The sequence below is a fragment of the Chenopodium quinoa genome, unplaced genomic scaffold, assembly GCF_001683475.1.
Source record: "Chenopodium quinoa cultivar QQ74 unplaced genomic scaffold, ASM168347v1, whole genome shotgun sequence".
Taxonomy (NCBI): Eukaryota; Viridiplantae; Streptophyta; class Magnoliopsida; order Caryophyllales; family Amaranthaceae; genus Chenopodium; species Chenopodium quinoa.
This window is the reverse complement of record NW_018744026.1, coordinates 4,902,506-4,920,336: the sequence shown is the minus strand read 5'-3', so window position 1 is coordinate 4,920,336 and position 17,831 is coordinate 4,902,506. Positions and strand designations below refer to the sequence as shown.

The window sequence follows — 17,831 nt, the reverse complement described above, 5'->3', positions numbered from 1 at the left end:
AGAAAAAAAGAGGATTGAATAACACACATCCCCTTTGATTGTTGGTGTAAAATTAGCATTTTCTTCACCTAATATAAAGCAACAAGACCTCAAATTCTTCCAAATCAACTTAAATAGGAACAAACCTAAAGAAAGATACAAAAACTAGGAATATAATTTAAGGATGTATTAAGAACAAATTGATTATTTCTTATGAATTGAAAGGGCCATGATCATCAAATTTGCCAGAATTATCAGTCTGATGCCTGAAAAACCATTTCCAAACTTTGTAACTCTTTCTGCATTTCCTCAATTCTCTTTCACTAACACTACTAACTCTACATGACCCCCCACCATTTCTGAACATCTCATGCCCCAATCCATCACCACCACCGCCATTGCCGCCTCGAAACGCGAACTCCTTAGTTGATAACCCAAGCCCACTCCTTCTCAAAGCAGCAAGATCAGGTGGCATTTTCGAGCTTTCGGATGACATATCATGCAGCTTCAAATCAATAAAAGCATGATCTTCACTATTAACAAACTCACTCTCTCTCAATGAGAAAATATTACTCTTGTTTGTACCAACAAAATTAGAAGCATCACAATAATCAAAGTTGCTAATTCTTGCTTCAGATTCACTAAAACAGCTTCTTTTAGCTGAATCTAGAACAAAATTTCCTGTACTTACACTTGAAGCTCTTGCAGCAGATGATGAAACTGCAAAACCTCCATTTTCTTGATCAGTATCATAGAATCCCCTGAAACTGCAAAGTGATCTTGATCTTGAAACCCCATTACACTCATAATTTTCTTCATTATTATGACTACTCTGATTATTGTTGTTGCTGATATTCTGACTGTTTTTATCTCTCTTTTTTCTGAACAATCTTCCAATCTTCCAAAACTTTCCAGTTTCTGATCTTGACCCATGATTGTTACTATGATTATTATTGACAGCAGTAGTAGAAATGCTATTGCTTCTTCTAAAATGGGAGAAATCATCATTGTTATGAGCTGATCTTCGTTCAATCCTCGACCTCGAACTTGAGATCTCTTCACCATTCTTATCATTCTCTAGTAAGAATGAGATTCTTCCGACATCGGCCGCGGTGGCGTTGGAGGAGGAGGAGGTATCATAGCTAGTGTAGAACTTATTATTAGTGTTAAAAGAGCAAGAACAATAGGAAGAAAGCCTCTGTTCACCACACTGAGGGCAGACCAACTGAGCAAGTCTATCAGTAAGACAGTAAGCACAAATCCCACCTGAAGAAGAAGCTGAATTTGGGTGTTTTTTGCAGGGAAATTCAGGGAAATAATTATCACCAACAAAATTATAATCTCCTCCATTATTAATATTATTATATGCTTCAACCTCTCTTTTTCCTCTGTCTCTCATGACTTTTGGGGGGTGAAATTCTTGTGATTTAACTTCTGGGGTTGTGAAATAATTGCAGAATTGAGGTATTTAAGGAAGAAATTGAAGTGGGTTGATGAGTTTTTGGCAAATTTTTGAAAAAAAAAGTAGGGAATTTGGGGGTGTATTTTGAGGTGGAAAAAGAAGGAAATATGAAAGTGATAGTAGAATGAAAGAATGAGCTTTAAGAGGGAAAAGTAAAGAGAGAGAATGGCGTTAGCTTTACGTTAAGTGAGAGTGATGAGGTCTGCAGGTATTATTGTTGTCATGGAAATTGAGTGAAGGAATGAAAGTATAATCAATTTCTATAGCATGCTATGCTATTATTTACCCTACTTGGATGCCCCTCTTAAAAAGAAAATAGAAATTTACCCATGTTTGGTTGTGTAAGATAAAAAAATGACTTTTCTTTTCTAAATTTAGTTATCACATATGTTTGTCACTTGTTTGACATCATTTTTTGTTTTCAGTTTTCAGTTTTTTGGAAAACAAAAAACCAAAAATAGAAAAGAAGAAAAGGGTATTTTCACTTTTCTATTGTTAATTTTCAAAATTATCATGATTTTAATAAATTTGACAAATTTTTTATTCATTATACTTCATATTACATATATCATATGGTTGTAGAAAACAAAAAACAGAAAACCACAGCGATGCTAAACGAACCCTAAGTTTTTCACTTTGCATTTAAAGAGCCACAAGTACGGGTGATGAAAATCAATGTCACGATCTCTTAGAATCGAGAGGAAAGGTTTAACCACTAAGCGAGAAACATTATATTATGAAGTATGGTACTTCATTTGTCCCAAAATTAACATGTTAAACTTTTTTTAAACGGTTCACATATTAACTTTGATCATAGATTTTTCGTGCTGTATCATATTTTATCTTGAGATACTATATGTGGTTAAATAGATGATAATTTAAAGTCTTATAATATCAACTTTTTTATATTAATTTATTAAAATTTAATTTTACACTCCTATATTTAAGGTTAAACTTTTGCATTGATATGTATATCAAGTTTGATCGTGTAAATTACTCTATAACACAAGGAGTAAACTTAAAGAATCTCCCTTTTGTATTTGGGTATACCTAGACTGGAGTGTACTTAACATTATGCAAGAATATAAGTTAATCAAATGTATTTATATGTTCTCATCCAATTGATCAGATAAGTGACATAATAGCTTTTTCATATACGAGTAGTTTCAAGTGTACTCGAAAATGACTAAGAATGTACGAGTATAAGATTAAATTGAGGCGGAGCGTTGATAAAAAGGAAAAAAAAAAAAAAAAAAAAAAAAGGTATAATAGATTAATAGGGTATAGTAGTGATGTTGAGCAGCATGGACCATTGTCTCATGTAATGCCTTTTTGGCATTCTTTTTCCACGCACACCTTTTAAGAACAATCAAAACTACGAGTAGTACCTGTGATGTCCACTTTCTATATTTGTTTTACAAATAATAATAATAATGCACAAATTTTTAAAAAAAATTATGGCCCCTTCTACTCATATCATATGAGCTTTCCTTTTTCCTTCTTTTTCCTCCTTCTATGGTTTTCCTCTTTTTGCTTTATGGCAGAATCAAACCCTTTAACACATTCTATTCTATTCTTTTAGTGAAAACCAAGCTTAGGTTACTGGAAGGTTTTTATTTCAGATATTATAAAAACTTGTCAGATGGTGGTTCGATTTGTCTATACGAGCACGTATATGTTTAGATCAACTGGTAAGGGAGTTGTTCCAGTTTATCTAGAGGTGTCAAGTTTCAAATCTAAGAGTGCAGCAGAATTGATAGGGTTTGTATAGTATATCCCATGTTTAAGGTTTGTTTTAGCTTTAAGAAATTTCCATAGTATTTTTCAAAAAAAAAAAACAAAAGAAATTTCCATAGTAGCATAGGCATTAACAGCTCACTTATCCATCTGATGCAAATATTTCTAAAGTAGATTTTTTTTTATTTATTTATTTTTTTTTTATAATAATAAAAAAGATAACTATAGTATAATATATATGGTGTTGTATTTAAAGTAGAATTTTGTAATATTAAGTGGTATTCAAATAATCAAATGTATTGTTAGAAAATGTATGCTTTTTTTTATTAGCATGATCATAATCTAAGATGATTTTTCTTAGACTTATGCAAAACAAATTTCATAAATGAAATCTTTGTATAGTATGCATTTCAAATATGGTGTTATGTTATGGATTAATTAATTAATGGTGATCTTGCATAATTTTTGTTCTTGGAGCTTCATCAGATTGTATTGATAATCGTATGTTTCTTGTTCATAAAATAAAATTGATTAAGTGGACCTAAAATTATATGATGAACAATTCTAGTTTAAGGTATTGTTAAGCATGTTTGAACATAATTATATTATATGAATTATATAAGCTTAAGCTTCACAAGTGAACCCTTTGAAATTTGTCAAACTACAAATCCTAATTTCCAATCATGTACATATATATGGAATTGAGAGAACGTTTTGAGTGTATACAATAAAGTTAAGATCACGTTTACGAGTTCGAGTTTGAATTAAGTAAGATTAACTTAGAATGAGACTATGAGAGCATAAGATTAATTAAGAGATAAAGAGTGTTGTATTACTTGATATCAATAAAGAATGTGTGGGTTAAAAGTGTGTGCATAGTTCTTACTACTTTATATGTTAATTGCTGTTGACAAAAATGATGATCTAAAAAGTCAAATTTATTGAAGTTGGTATGTATTTGAACAAAGAGTCGAAAGAGATATGGTGATATGGATTGCATTGTTGGAGATGGATTGCATTGTTGGAGATGGAGTGCAATCTAGTGAAAAGATTAGGAGGAAGAATGATGATATAGAATTTGGACTTTTTTTCTTAGGAACATTCAACAATAAGTGGATTTGTGGCTATGTATTACGGAGTACGGAGTAATATATAGGTGTTTTTTGCATTGTTTATCTTATTTGGTTAGAAGTTCTTAAAGATTGTCCTTTTCTTTTATTTAAAAAGGATGTGTATTGATTATTTATCAGATATTAACTAGTCTTACCTTAACTACAAGTATAATAAATTGATAAGACTATTATATCATCTTGCGTAAAAAGAACTAATTTTGGTTGATTAAGGGCCTGTTCTCATTGACTTAAATGAACTGAACTGAAATGAATTTTTTATAAGAGAAGGAAATTAGGAGCGGAGCTGAATTGAGCGGAGCTGAATTGAACTGAACTGAATTTCAACATATGAGAACAGACCCTAAAAGGTGCTTAAGCTTATTACTATGCTATGTTATATTACTAATGTCAAATTACTAGCAAATCAGATACGGATATTATTATGAAACAAGTCGGTTTGACCAATGAACGAGTAATTTTTATTGTAAAGAAGAAGAAGAAAAAAAAAAAAAAAAAAAAAAGACAGAGAAATTTCGCTGCCTTAGCTTCTAGTCTAGTCTAATTCATGTATGGTCCAAGATCAGAAATTTACCAATCTAGTCTTTGATCCTAGTCTAAATTGGTTTGGTCTTAGGCTCTTAGCTAGATCAATAATGAACCCTAAACAATCATTACTAACAAGTAGGCTTCTACTTCGGAGAACATCATCGTCTCTCCTTATAACCAATTATTTAAAATATTTTGTTCGTTATTACTTACACCAATTGGATCGCCATTAAAAAAGTTATCGCATAAAACACCCTTCAATCCTACTGTAGCAATTGATTTAGGATATAGGGAATACTATGTTTTGTTGGTGCAAACCCTAATTAATGCTGCTACTAATCTACTAAAGCAATAATGGCATAGTCACCCCACTAATCACACTGGATGAAACAGCGACCTATGACATTGAGCCCCAACCTTAACCTTAAGCTATACAATATGTGCTCATTATCTATAAATCTATTGCATGCCTTGCATTAAGAAGCAACCTTTTAATTAGTTGCTGCTATTCTAGTTACGTTTTGGCGTGTCGTGATGAAACTTATAAAGTGCTCCCTCTATGCTATCTTGTCTCTTTCTAGACAAACTATATAACTCATCATCTCTATTTACTCCATCATCACTTGCTCACTCAAATTAATACCTCCTCTATCCTACAATTATAACCCGTGTTCGATCCCCCACAACAACAATTGGGAGGGGACTGGAACCTAACTAACCCAGAACTGATTCCCGAATCCAAATTAGCCCAAAGGGTAAACCAGCTCGAAACACCCAAAAAAAAATAAAATTATAACCATCCATACGGCACAATGCGTTGAAATAAGGCCTTGTTTGGTTATTCCACTTATTTTTAAAAATATACAATAGAAGATAAAAAAAAATAACAAGTTCATTTTATATCAAAGTGTAAACTTTTCAAATCATACAAGATATTGAGAAAAGAAGAAAAAATTAAACACTTTATCATGAATGGTAAGGGATTACTCCTGCTAATGTCATATATATATACGAATTATGATTTTGGGATGGAATCTCCTGAAACTTGTAAAGTGGAGTCTTCTCTTGGTTGCGGGTGCAGCTCAGATCGACTCGTATCTAACGGTTTGCTTTGTAAATTTTGAACGTTTATGTGGGAGCAAGCTATACCAATATCGATCTTTATTATGGTACACATCATAATATTAAACCATGGTACTCACTTATTAAGGAAAATAACAAAAACAAATGAGCACTTTGCCTTTGATTAATTTATTCTTACTTTTAAAACATGCTCATGGTGTTGGTCTGTTAGATTTGAATTGTTATTGAGTTATAATTATTGAAGTGATCCATCGACATACAATATCATAGTCCAATTTTTCATTTCCAAATTGTTAAAAGTTTTCATTACTTTTTGCCCACTATTTACTCAATTAGTGGTACTCTTTTCCTACCCTACTAATATGGTAAAATAATAAAACAAGTTATTTAATCCATCTTACTCCTTATTATAAGAGATTTTCTAATGTATGCCCATGAGCAAATAATTAGCTACAAAACTAAATATATTTGTTTGTATAATTGGATAAATAAATAATATTTTACGTCGTCTTATCATATGTCTATAGGCACACATTAGAAAATTTATTAATTTTACAGCTTAACATATGTCCATAGGAACACATTAAGACAAACCGAAAAAAGACTTAGATGATTAAATAATTGCGGAGTATAAATCATGAATAGTTACAAAAAATGATATACGTAGTGATAAATAAATTAAAAGTTTTCTTTAAAAAAAAATAAAAAAAGGTTTAATGTCCTTGGATACTATAGCTACAGAGCTAGTAGGTATGTGGTATCTAGCATATGATAAGCACGTTAACGTCCTTTGATATAATGGGTTGATCCGCACGCCCCCAAAACCACGCATGATCCGATGCACCCCTCACTATCATCATTCCAATTGTTGCATTCCAACAGTTGACTAAGCTAACACAAGCCCATATTTTACTTGGGAAGATGGAACGTGTACGTTTGGGGACATCAACGGGAAGTCAATTGCATAGGCATTGCCAATTAAAGCGAGACAAGACTGATTCATACTCGATCCTTCGATTAGAAAATTTGAATTATCTTTCTACAATTCAAGCTAACTTAGGGTTTGTTCTAATAGACTGAAATCGGCTAAACTGAACTGAACTAAACTGAAATGAATATTTTATAAGAGAAGGAAATTAGGAGCTGAACTGAGCTGAGATGAACTGAACTGAACTAAACTAAGCTGAGCTGAACTGAACTGAAAATAAACATATGAGAACAGACCCTTAGCTAAGTGGAATAGGAGTTGTAGTTTCTGGTTATAACCAAAAGGTAGTGTTGCCATAAAAAGTGTATTTGTAAAAATGATCATAAGTCGTACTATATGAAACTAAGTTGAGCTAAGCTTAACAAAGATTAAGTGAACTCTGTTCTCATACGTAATTTTCAGTTTAGTTCAATTAAGTTAAGTTCAGTTCAATTCCTAATTTTCTTCTCTTATAAAATATTCAGTTCAGTTCAGCTGATTTCAGTCTATTAGAACAAGCCCTAAGATGAATTGTTTTATTCGTGTTGTTTACCTATATAGTGAACTAGAATGTATTTTCAATATACAAAGAGCTAGTTACTAAATTAATGATACATTGCGATGAGGGAATGTCATAAAAAAGGAGGACTATAATAGTTATTATTATTGAAAATAAAAAAGAAAAAGAAATTGTTGATAATCTAATCAAGCTATAGTCTTAAGTCTTAAATACCATGATTTGAACTTGACCTAAATCTGAAACCCATTCAATTCAAACTCTGCTTAAATTTAAGACTATGCTAATTTGTACATAGGTTGATTCAATCCAAACTTGACCCATTTATGAGGCTCATCCGATTTGAATTTACCATACCAAAATATCATATGATACAACCTTAAACCATACTTGAAGGCTTATCTAATCTGAATTTGATTCCAAATCTTAGTATTCAGATTAGAAGCTACCCCAATGTAATACTCACACGATTTCAGCTTGACTCAAACACAAAATAAATCAGTACATACTCGCCATAACATGAAACAACTCAAATCAATCCTCAGATTTACCAAACCAAACATGACCCAAATCGAAATCAACCCATGATTTCTCTTCCACCAGAACTAAAGTGATCAAAACTTATCCGATTCAAAATTAAACGACACGAAAACTTAGCAATAGCTCATTACTCATATTCAATATGACCAATACGTCCATAACCAATCCAAACCCGAACCACACACTCGGTTTGATAACTCTTGTGTGAGTCGTGTCTAGTATTCCCAATGAATTTACATTGTGTATCATCGAAACTAAGTTACAAGTGAGCCCAGATTACAACGAGAACAACAAACACAAAGACCACATAAATCCATCTTTTTCTTCTTCGTTCTTCCCTCCTCCGCTCCAACGGCTTCCTTTCCAAATTCAAATTCAAATTCCTCCTCCTTCTCTACTTCACTCTTTCCCCCCATTTTCTCTCTCCTTTCAACAATGGCGACTCCAAGTACATTCCTCAACACCCCCACTAAAACCCCATCAAAAACTTCATCCTCCAAAAGACACCATCACCAAATCGCCCAAACCCAAAACCCTAACCCTAATTCCTCAATGCCATCTTCCAGTGAATTCAAATCAAGATTCGAAGCATACAATCGATTACAAGCTGCTGCTGTTTCTTTCGGCGAAAAGCTTCCGATACCTGAAATTGTTGCAATTGGTGGACAATCTGATGGCAAGAGTTCTCTACTTGAAGCACTTCTTGGGTTTCGGTTTAATGTTCGTGAAGTTGAAATGGGTACTCGTAGACCTTTGATTCTTCAAATGGTTCATGATTCTACTGCTTTAGAGCCTCGGTGTCGATTTCAGGTTCGTATTCTTCTTCTTTAATTTCACATTTTCAATATTTTTGTTCCTTTAATTTACTTCTAGGTTTTGTATGATTATATGAATAAAATTTATCAATTTTTCCTGGATTTTTGCTCAGATTAGACCCTTTTTTATCCATTAAGTTGTAAATTTGGGAACAAGATCGTCTCGATCCTCTATTTAGAAAGAGATATGCAGGATGAAATTTTTAATTTTTTGGAGTGGGTTATTTTTTTAGCATTTGAAATGATTAATTATTTGCCATTTTAGTAATAATTCTAATTGCAATCATTTATTAAAACTATAGCGTAATGTTGTAGGAGAAAATATGAAAAAAAAAACAAAGGTTAGATTAGTTGGTACAAGTAATTAAGTTATTCATGACATTAGTTGTCATTTTTTAAAAATTGAACTTTGGTTTGCAATTGCTATGACAGGATGAGGATTCTGAAGAATATGGTAGTTCTATCTCATTGGCATCCACTATTGCCGATACAATAAAATCGCGTACTGAGGTGCTGTTGAAGAAGACTAATACAGCAGTTTCTTCAAAGCCAATTGTTATGAGAGCTGAATATGCTTATTGTCCAAATTTGACTATCATTGATACCCCGGGTTTTGTTCTAAAGGTAGATTTTTTTTGTTTTCAGTGATATAATGCCAATGCCACAACATTTTGTGTATGTTATTGTTGTTGTGAGATGGAGATGACAGATTGGAATTTTGGTTGACAGGCTAAAAAGGGAGAGCCAGACAGTACACCTGATGAAATCTTATCAATGGTGAAGTCATTAGCAAGTCCACCCCATCGAATTCTCTTGTTCCTTCAGCAGAGCAGTGTTGAATGGTGCTCATCGTTGTGGCTGGATGCTATTCGTGACATTGATCCTACTTTTAGACGGACAATAATCGTTGTCTCAAAATTTGATAATCGGCTTAAGGTATGAATTCTTGATTATAATGTGCTTGCATGGCCTTCATAAAAGATTGGAAAACAATTAGCTGCATAGTGTTGGACCTGTTGATATAACAGTAATTTTGCTTTTGTATTGACTTTAATGAAAAAACTTGCTAGTTAGTCACTATTATTGTGAAATGTGAGAGAAGTGGAGAGTGATCAACATTTCGTCCTTAATTAAGATACCTTCTCAATGATGGAATAGTTTGACTAACAGGCCTCATGTCTTTAGGAATTTGGTGACCGGTGGGAGGTTGATCGGTATCTGAGTGCAAGTGGTTACCTAGGAGAGAATATTCGGCCTTTTTATGTGGCCCTTCCCAAGGAGAGGAATACAATCTCTAATGATGAGTTTCGACGTCAAATATCTCAAGTTGACACAGAAGTTTTGCGTCATCTACGTGAAGGTGTTAAGGGAGGTTTTGATGAGGAAAAATTCCGCCCCTTCATTGGTTTTAGCTCTGTTAGGGAGTTTCTGGAATCTGAGCTTCAGAAACGTTACAAGGAAGCTGCCCCAGCAACACTAGCATTGCTTGAGCAGCGTTGTGGTGAGGTTACCTCTGAGCTGGCTAATATGGAATCAAAGATACAGGCAACTTCTGATGTTTCTCATCTCCGAAGATCAGCAATGTTACACACAGCTTCCATAAGCAGTCATGTGGTGTGTATCTAGCATTCTTAAAATTGCTTTATTATTATATTCTTTGTATCCCTTTCTTGGTAAATCCTATTAACAAAGCTCTACTTTGAGTTTGGTTTCTGAAAACTGAATATTTTACAGTGTTTCAAGTTCTCCTTTCATCCATATAATAATTGAAGGTCTTATTTAAAATTAATTCATGTATCTTTTCCCCGTCCAAACTTAACTTGGATGGACCTTTTTTTTCCCCTTTGATTTTTAAAGGTATCATTGATTGGTGGAGCAGCTGATCCATCTCCAGAGCAATGGGGGAAAACAACTGAGGAAGAGCGTTTGCACAGTGGTACTGGGGGCTGGCCTGGTGTTACTGCCGACATTAAACCCCCAAATTCTACCCTGCGGCTTTATGGAGGGGCTGCTTTTGAACGAGTCATGCATGAGTTTCGCTGTGCTGCATATTCCATTGATTGTCCTCAAGTATCCAGAGAAAAGGTAGTTGTATTATTACAGTAATTTAGTTTGGCTGGTCTGGCAATCTGGCGTCTTCTGATCTATGAATATCACATGTATCCTACAACAGGTGGCCAATATTTTGCTTGCTCATGCTGGCCGTGGTGGGAGTAGAGGTATAACTGAGGCAGCTGCTGAGATTGCACGTACTGCTGCCAGATCATGGCTAGCACCCCTGCTTGACACTGCATGTGACCGACTTGCATTTGTTTTAACGAATCTGTTTGAACTTGCCAATGAGCGAAATCAATGCCAGAACTCAGAATGTAAGAGACCAAATTATGAATCTTTTTTGGGTTCTTTTTGTAGCTTTCCTGGAAAAATTGTTTCATGGATTTGATGATGGGTCGTCTTTTCTTGTACAATTCTGTTTTTTAAACAACTTGACATGTGGGTTTTGTTGATTCTATTACTACTGTAGGTCAAATTGGTTCGAAGTCATTTCAATGAAAAAAAGTTAGAATACCATAACTTTCCTTCACTGTCTACAACTTAATATCTCTATACTACATCAGTATCTGGAGTTACTGTTAATTGTTTTCATTAAGTTAAAAGGGGGGAAATACAATGTCTTATTATCTATATCTAGAACTTAACATACTAAGTATATCAAAATGAATTAATGAGATAGCCAAATGCAGCCTATTATATTTAGGACACTAATGTGTTTTTGGAAGGGTATTTGATATGATGATGAGCCATCTAATTGAGCAGGGATTTTGTTGTTTTTTAGATGGGAAGAAAACAGGAGACATGGATGGCTACGTTGGTTTCCATGCTGCTTTGAGGCACTCATTCAATAGGTTCATTAAAGATCTTGCTAAACAGTGTAAACAGCTAGTTCGACACCACCTTGATTCAGTGACAAGTCCGTATTCTCTTGCTTGTTATGAAAGTGATGTCCAAGGTAGCCTTATAACTTCCAGTTACAGACAAGTTTCTCCTGCATCACTTTACCTAGATATGTCAGATGGTGCTCGAGGTTTGCAAAATGAAGCTACGACAAACCAAGAGAATATACCACCTGAGAAAAATGTGCGGGAAACCACACCAGGCAAAGGTCCAGAAGACAGAGAAGCTCTTCGTGATAATCAAATGACAGTGCCTGAGACCCCTTCACCTGATCAACCATGTGAGTTAGTTTATGGTTTGGTGAAGAAAGAGGCAGGAAATTATATGGAAGTTGGAGCAAGGAAAAGGCATCCTAGAATATTGGGCAACAGAAATAATGCCGGTCTTCATTTTGGAAATGGAGATAATGCTTTTAGATCAGGTTCTGCATATGCTGACATATGCTCATCGGCTGCTCAGCATTTTGCCCGGATACGAGAAATTCTAGTTGAGAAAAGTGTGACAACTGCACTAAATTCTGGATTTTTAACTCCATGGTAAGTGGCTTTATCATACTACGTAATTGGCATACTCGTTATAGATGTTTGATGGAATATCCTATAATCTTACTCGGTTTCTAATCAATGCAGTCAAGAAAGGCTTATGGTATCACTTGGGATGGATTTGTTTGCTGTAAATGATGAAAAATTCATGGAGATGTTTGTTGCACCCGGGGCGATTGATATCCTTCAAAATGAAAGGCAATCTCTTCAGAAACGGCAAAAGGTTCTTCAATCTTGCTTGAATGAATTTAAGAGTGTTGCTAGGACACTTTGATCAAGCTACATTTGCACTTGTAAAAAGTTCCTGTATTGCCCTTCAAAAGCAGCTGTCGCATTTCCAACAGAAATCAGGTTGATGTTGCTGTTGCTGTTGCTGTTGCAATTGTTAATTGGAGATCAACTGTAATATTTGTTGGAGATCAATTGTTCCCTGAGTGATTTACTGCCAGTAAGATTTCAGTGATTTGCTCTTGTATAGAATTAGTATTTTTCCTTGAGAAATTTGTATAACTAACTTTCATTATTGGAAATTCTGGATCAATTAGATTATAGGAAAACTTTAGCAAGAATCACTTCATAATTTGTTCTTTTTGCAAAGAACTATTTAATTGAGAATTTTATGTTCAGAGTTACCTCTAATTCTAAACTACTTGTTTGTTTAAGAGATATTGAAGATACTTCAGATATTTTTGGGAGTAATTAGATGATTTGACCACAAAATCAGCTATTTTTTGCGTTCAATAAATTGATTTGAAACAGCTATTCAACTCGGCTTTTTGAAACAATTGTTTTGAAAATGCTTATTGCAATAAGCTCTTTTAGTGTTTGGTCAAAAAAAAGGAAAATTTGACAAAAATAATCCCAACTATCAATCATAAGATATTCTTTGCTGAAAACATATCTTATCAATTGAACAGACCTGAAAATTTTTCAAATCAAAACAAAGAATAAATCATATCATAAGACAAAGCAACAAATGGTCTAACATAAAAAAAACAAACTTGTTTTGTCTAACAAAGAGAAAGATAACAATGTTCCAAACTCGAAAATGCCTACATGCAATGTAGGATACACAGTCTGCAATAACTGCAGTTATTCTTCAACAGCAAAATGAAAAAAAGGTTTACATGACTCTCACAAGTCATAACCACAAGTTCATAACCTAACAAAGTAGGTCGATTGACAAAGAAAAGGAAATAATGTTTAAACTTCAAAACGCCTACATGTAATGTAGGATGCAGTCTGCAGTAACTGCAGTTATTCTTCAACAACAAATCGAAAAAAAGGTTAACATGACTCTCACAAGTCATCATAACCATAAGTTCATAACCTTGCAAAATAGACCGATCAATAAGGATAGAGCTCTTTGAAAGGTCGATGCTTAGGAGCAATAACACCATCTTCTTTGTCATCATACTCGTAAAGAGCCACTTTGATTGTAGGAGTTGATCTCAAAGAGTTTGCGAACTCTAAAAACTCAGCAACAGCAAAAGGATGCTCCTCCAGGCAGTACTTCTTCGACGCAAAAACAGCAATGTTCTCCAAATTTGGCACCTTTACTAGGAAGAACTTGAGCAACTGTATTTCCCAATCACTGAAGTTGAAGTTGGAGAATTTCACTAGTTTCAGGAAAGATAGTTGTTTGTTATGTCGCTCCAATTTGAAATTATCTTTCATTATCAAGTACTGGTTTGTTTGTTGAGAAGAAAAGTTTTGCATCTGTTCAATGAGATAAAATTGATTATTGTTAATAACATGTGTAAACTAAACATAATGAAATAATGGCTATAAACATTCGACTATGCTACTTATGTATTGTAAAGGACAATAATGATTAAATATACCCTCTTCCCTATAGTGGGTTTGAGTGTAGTAAGTGCCCCGAGATGGGCTTTGTTCTACATGTTATAATAGATTCATGTTTAGTGAATTGAATTTTCTAGGGTTCAAAATCAAGGAGGTGGTGTTCGCCAACGGGGATAAGGGGGAAAGGGAGGTCAGTTGGCGGGGGAGGTAGGTCGTCGGATTTGGGCGCGGGTGGTGGATGTTTATATATATAAATTAAATCTAATTATCGTTTGACATTGATGTAATTTTCTGTTTTTTTGGTTTTTTGTTTTTTAAAAGTATATGATATATGTCCCATAATGAATCAAAATAATTTAAATAGATCTCCTCTTGTAAAAAAAAAATAAAAAACATGGTGCAATTATTTTTTTTATTTTTTATTTTTTTTCCGTAAAATAGTGCTTTTAAAAAAAAAAATTCTTGCAAATTTGCCATAGAAAAATTAAATGTAGAAACTTTTACTGAATATTATAATATCACAAGTGGGTATATATATATGCAAGTAATAGATGGTAATCTACAGCAAGGTTGGTATAGGTAGGTAGTGAATTTCCGCTTAAGTGGTAATGTTGGTGTAAGTTTATGTTGATATTAAATAATTGCCATAAATAATTGATATTAAAACTAAAATTAAATTACTCAAACTAAAATTAAGTTTATGGAGATGAATAAGGTGTATAATTTTTTCGTTTGTGATAAGTAATATATCAATTCAACAACTAGCTTACTATCACCATATATGTATATATAAAGCAAAGTCCAAGAGATACTTACATCAATGAAAAGTCTCTCAATAATTGGGCATCTATCAACAAACTCAATAATGTCAGATGGATTGCAAATGCTTGTGGCCTTCATAAGTATTTGGAGTTCCTTTACATCAAAGAGACCATGTTTTAGTTCGTTCTTTCCAATTTCAAAGGCTGCAAAAATATCCTGGCATGACAAACAACTCCATCATTAATATAAATAAGATGTAAAAAAATTAATAAAGTAAAGAGCGGGTTGATTCAATTGAACCTACTTAGTACTAGGTATGGTCAGGTCAATACAAAACTTTTCCAATATGTCACAACCATATCATAAGCATGACATGAACAACGTAACTGTTAATAAGCCATGGATATTTAAAAGTTAGCAAATGTGTGATATTTGGGATAAACATGCGTGTAATTTATTTGATGATTCACTTACACGACATGATCTGATGATCAGATTCAATTTGACATAGCAAAAGCCTAACATAGCTTTTCCAAAGCATACACTAATGGTCGACTGTAGTCTTGCCTAGCTCTAGCAGACTAGCACCACCCTTAATTATTAAGTTTCTAATCAGGGTTAAATTCCAATTTTGTTACCATACAAATGATTTCTTAGACTCATCAATGTAAATTTCTATGAATTAAGATCTTAACTACCTTACAAATTTTATTTTTTCATTATCTAACAAATACTGCCTCCATTCTTTTTTAGTCTCAATGTTTGACATATACACTATTCAAATACAATCCTTCATTAATTAATCAAGCGTTTTTTGTGATTTATAAGTTAGAAAAGCATAGTCCTGTGTTAAGCTGTCAAAGCTGACCCGAACTGAATAATCTACCCGAACCTGATTATGATCCAACCTATTTGAACCCGAGATAATGGTGTCCCAAACCCTATATGATCTAACCTAAAACGAAACCTAGACTTGAGCTAGCCTAAGTATTTGACCCGAACCTGAACTGGAGATGATTTAACATGAATATAACCCGTAACTTATTAACTTGAACTGAACCCCAACCTAAACTGAGATTACCCAAACCCGATTAAACCCGTTGAAGCCAAAATTTAACCCGACATGTTACTAACCCGACCTGAAATCAACCCAACCGGTAACCCAACCTGAATTCAACTCGACCCAAATTCAACCCGACATGTTCACAACCCATCTCAAACTGAACCTGGCCTGTTATTGACCTAACCCGATTTCAAATCATCTTAAATTCATTTACGACCATCTTATTCATATATAGTTATATAGTTACGTACTCTCTTCTAAATTATTTCTACTAAGAATATGAAGTTTGCCGCATAATTAAGAATATAAGTGTAGACATCCAAATGTGTCTCCCCAAAACCAAACCCAGTGATGAATACCTTTCACGCCATTTGATTATCGAACGAAGTGAAAGTGTGGAAAGTATAGTGATGAGGATGTTTTATTAAAATATTTCTTTTTCTATTTTTGAAAATATTTCTTTTCTTACCTTATTTATGAAAAATGACCAGTCCAATTTAGTTTGGTCCATAATAAGGGTCCAATAATAGTGTAGTTGGATTGGACTCGAAAAGAGCTTTCCAATGATATTATAAGCCCAATTCCGATGAATTATGAGGAAGTTATGGATTAAATTAGATTAGGCCCAATGATTTTTAAAGCTGGTCCAATGATCTAGAGGAGGGCATATTAATTATTATTCCTAAAGTAATTAGGATTGATTTTAATCTTCTAGAAGTGTCTAGAAGGTTCTTTTTATTCAAATGAGTTTAGGATTGATAATTATATTTTTAAAAAGATGTTATATTTAGAATAAAATATATTAAAACTGATTTCAAAAAACTGCTTGGATGCTTAATTATCTGCAACCGGTGTTAAAGATAAGTACGCGTGAAAAAGCTTGTTGATTTTTAAACCGGCGCGAGTCGACAAAGTCGTTGCCAAACGCTGACCTTCGTCGCCTGGCGTTGGTCTTCGTCACCAGGCGACGAGAGTGTCTTCTGGCGTTGAATCCTGTCGTTTGCGACATGAGGTATTTTATTCCGAATATGATTTTCTTCGATCCCGTGCTATTTTTCCTATAAATAGGGGTCGTATCTCCCTGTTTTCAAATCATCAACACTCAGAATTCCTCTATTCTCTCTCTCTCTCTCTTCTTTTTCTAAACCTTCCCTCTCTCAAAATTCCTCATACATTAGCTCTAGAAACACTTAGCCAAGTTCGAAGTTGCCTTTGCCCTAGACGTGAAAGGTTTGATATTTCTGAGGGTTTGGTCCCAAATTTCTATTTCAATTATTTAATTTAATTATTTGATTTTATATTTTCCTTAAAGTTATTAACACGTGTATTTTGTTATTAGAAAGAGGTACGAGGCATCGAAGTAAGTACTTTAATTGTTTTATTGATCTTTTGATATAACAATCATGCTTAGATTGTTTTATTTTGATCCCCAGTATCATGTTAGGATGTTTTATTGCTTCATAGTATCATGTTTAGGTTAATAATTAAAATTTCTAATATCAAGTATGTTTATTATGATGCTTCCTATTTCTTTCCTTATATCATGTTAGGGCTAAAGTTTTGATTTTTATTATTTAGTGACATGCTAGGGTTTGTTACTAATCTTTTTAGTATCATGCCTAGGATCTTGCTAATAATATTATGCTTTAATATAATTGTGATTATTATTATGATGATGATTATCATGTTGCTTGATGTTTATTATTGTTATTGCTTGATCACGCTTTTTACACATGTTTAAAGGGAATTTGTACTTGTAATCACGCTTAATAAGATAATTAATAATATTGTTTAGGTTAATATGATTATAATTCAAGTGATCGCCAATAATCAATTTGTTTGTGCATTAATATTCAACCAACATAGATTAAACAGGTTTAGGGTAAACCTATTGATTGCATGTTAATCATAAAGCGCACATGAATACGAGAAGAATAAAGTAGAA

The 17,831-nt window shown here is 33.5% G+C and overlaps 2 protein-coding genes across 2 annotated transcripts; one reads left to right on the top strand and one right to left on the bottom strand.

Annotated features, from left to right (window-relative positions):
- Positions 1 to 190: 190 nt before the first annotated feature.
- Positions 191 to 1,378, bottom strand: LOC110690268 (probable serine/threonine-protein kinase DDB_G0282963). Its single transcript, XM_021867094.1, has one exon. The coding sequence runs from the start codon at positions 1,376 to 1,378 to the stop codon at positions 191 to 193; it is 1,188 nt and encodes a 395-aa protein (XP_021722786.1).
- Positions 1,379 to 8,171: 6,793 nt separating this feature from the next.
- On the top strand, positions 8,172 to 12,881 carry LOC110690309 (dynamin-related protein 5A-like). The gene is made up of 8 exons (XM_021867130.1): positions 8,172 to 8,753; positions 9,191 to 9,382; positions 9,488 to 9,694; positions 9,944 to 10,372; positions 10,616 to 10,843; positions 10,932 to 11,127; positions 11,595 to 12,249; positions 12,343 to 12,881. Exons 1-8 carry the CDS (start codon positions 8,379 to 8,381, stop codon positions 12,527 to 12,529), a joined length of 2,469 nt encoding a protein of 822 aa, XP_021722822.1. The 5' UTR covers positions 8,172 to 8,378; the 3' UTR covers positions 12,530 to 12,881.
- Positions 12,882 to 17,831: the final 4,950 nt, after the last annotated feature.

What these genes read in the sequence shown, in the direction of transcription:
- LOC110690268 (XM_021867094.1), bottom strand. Translation starts at nt 1,378, where the DNA reads ATGAGAGACAGAGGAAAAAGAGAGGTTGAAGCATATAATAATATTAAT.
- LOC110690309 (XM_021867130.1), top strand. Translation starts at nt 8,379, where the DNA reads ATGGCGACTCCAAGTACATTCCTCAACACCCCCACTAAAACCCCATCA. An exon ending in AATTTGATAATCGGCTTAAG is followed by an intron (nt 9,695 to 9,943) that starts GTATGAATTCTT and finishes TCATGTCTTTAG; the next exon opens with GAATTTGGTGACCGGTGGGA. An exon ending in CTCAAGTATCCAGAGAAAAG is followed by an intron (nt 10,844 to 10,931) that starts GTAGTTGTATTA and finishes ATCCTACAACAG; the next exon opens with GTGGCCAATATTTTGCTTGC.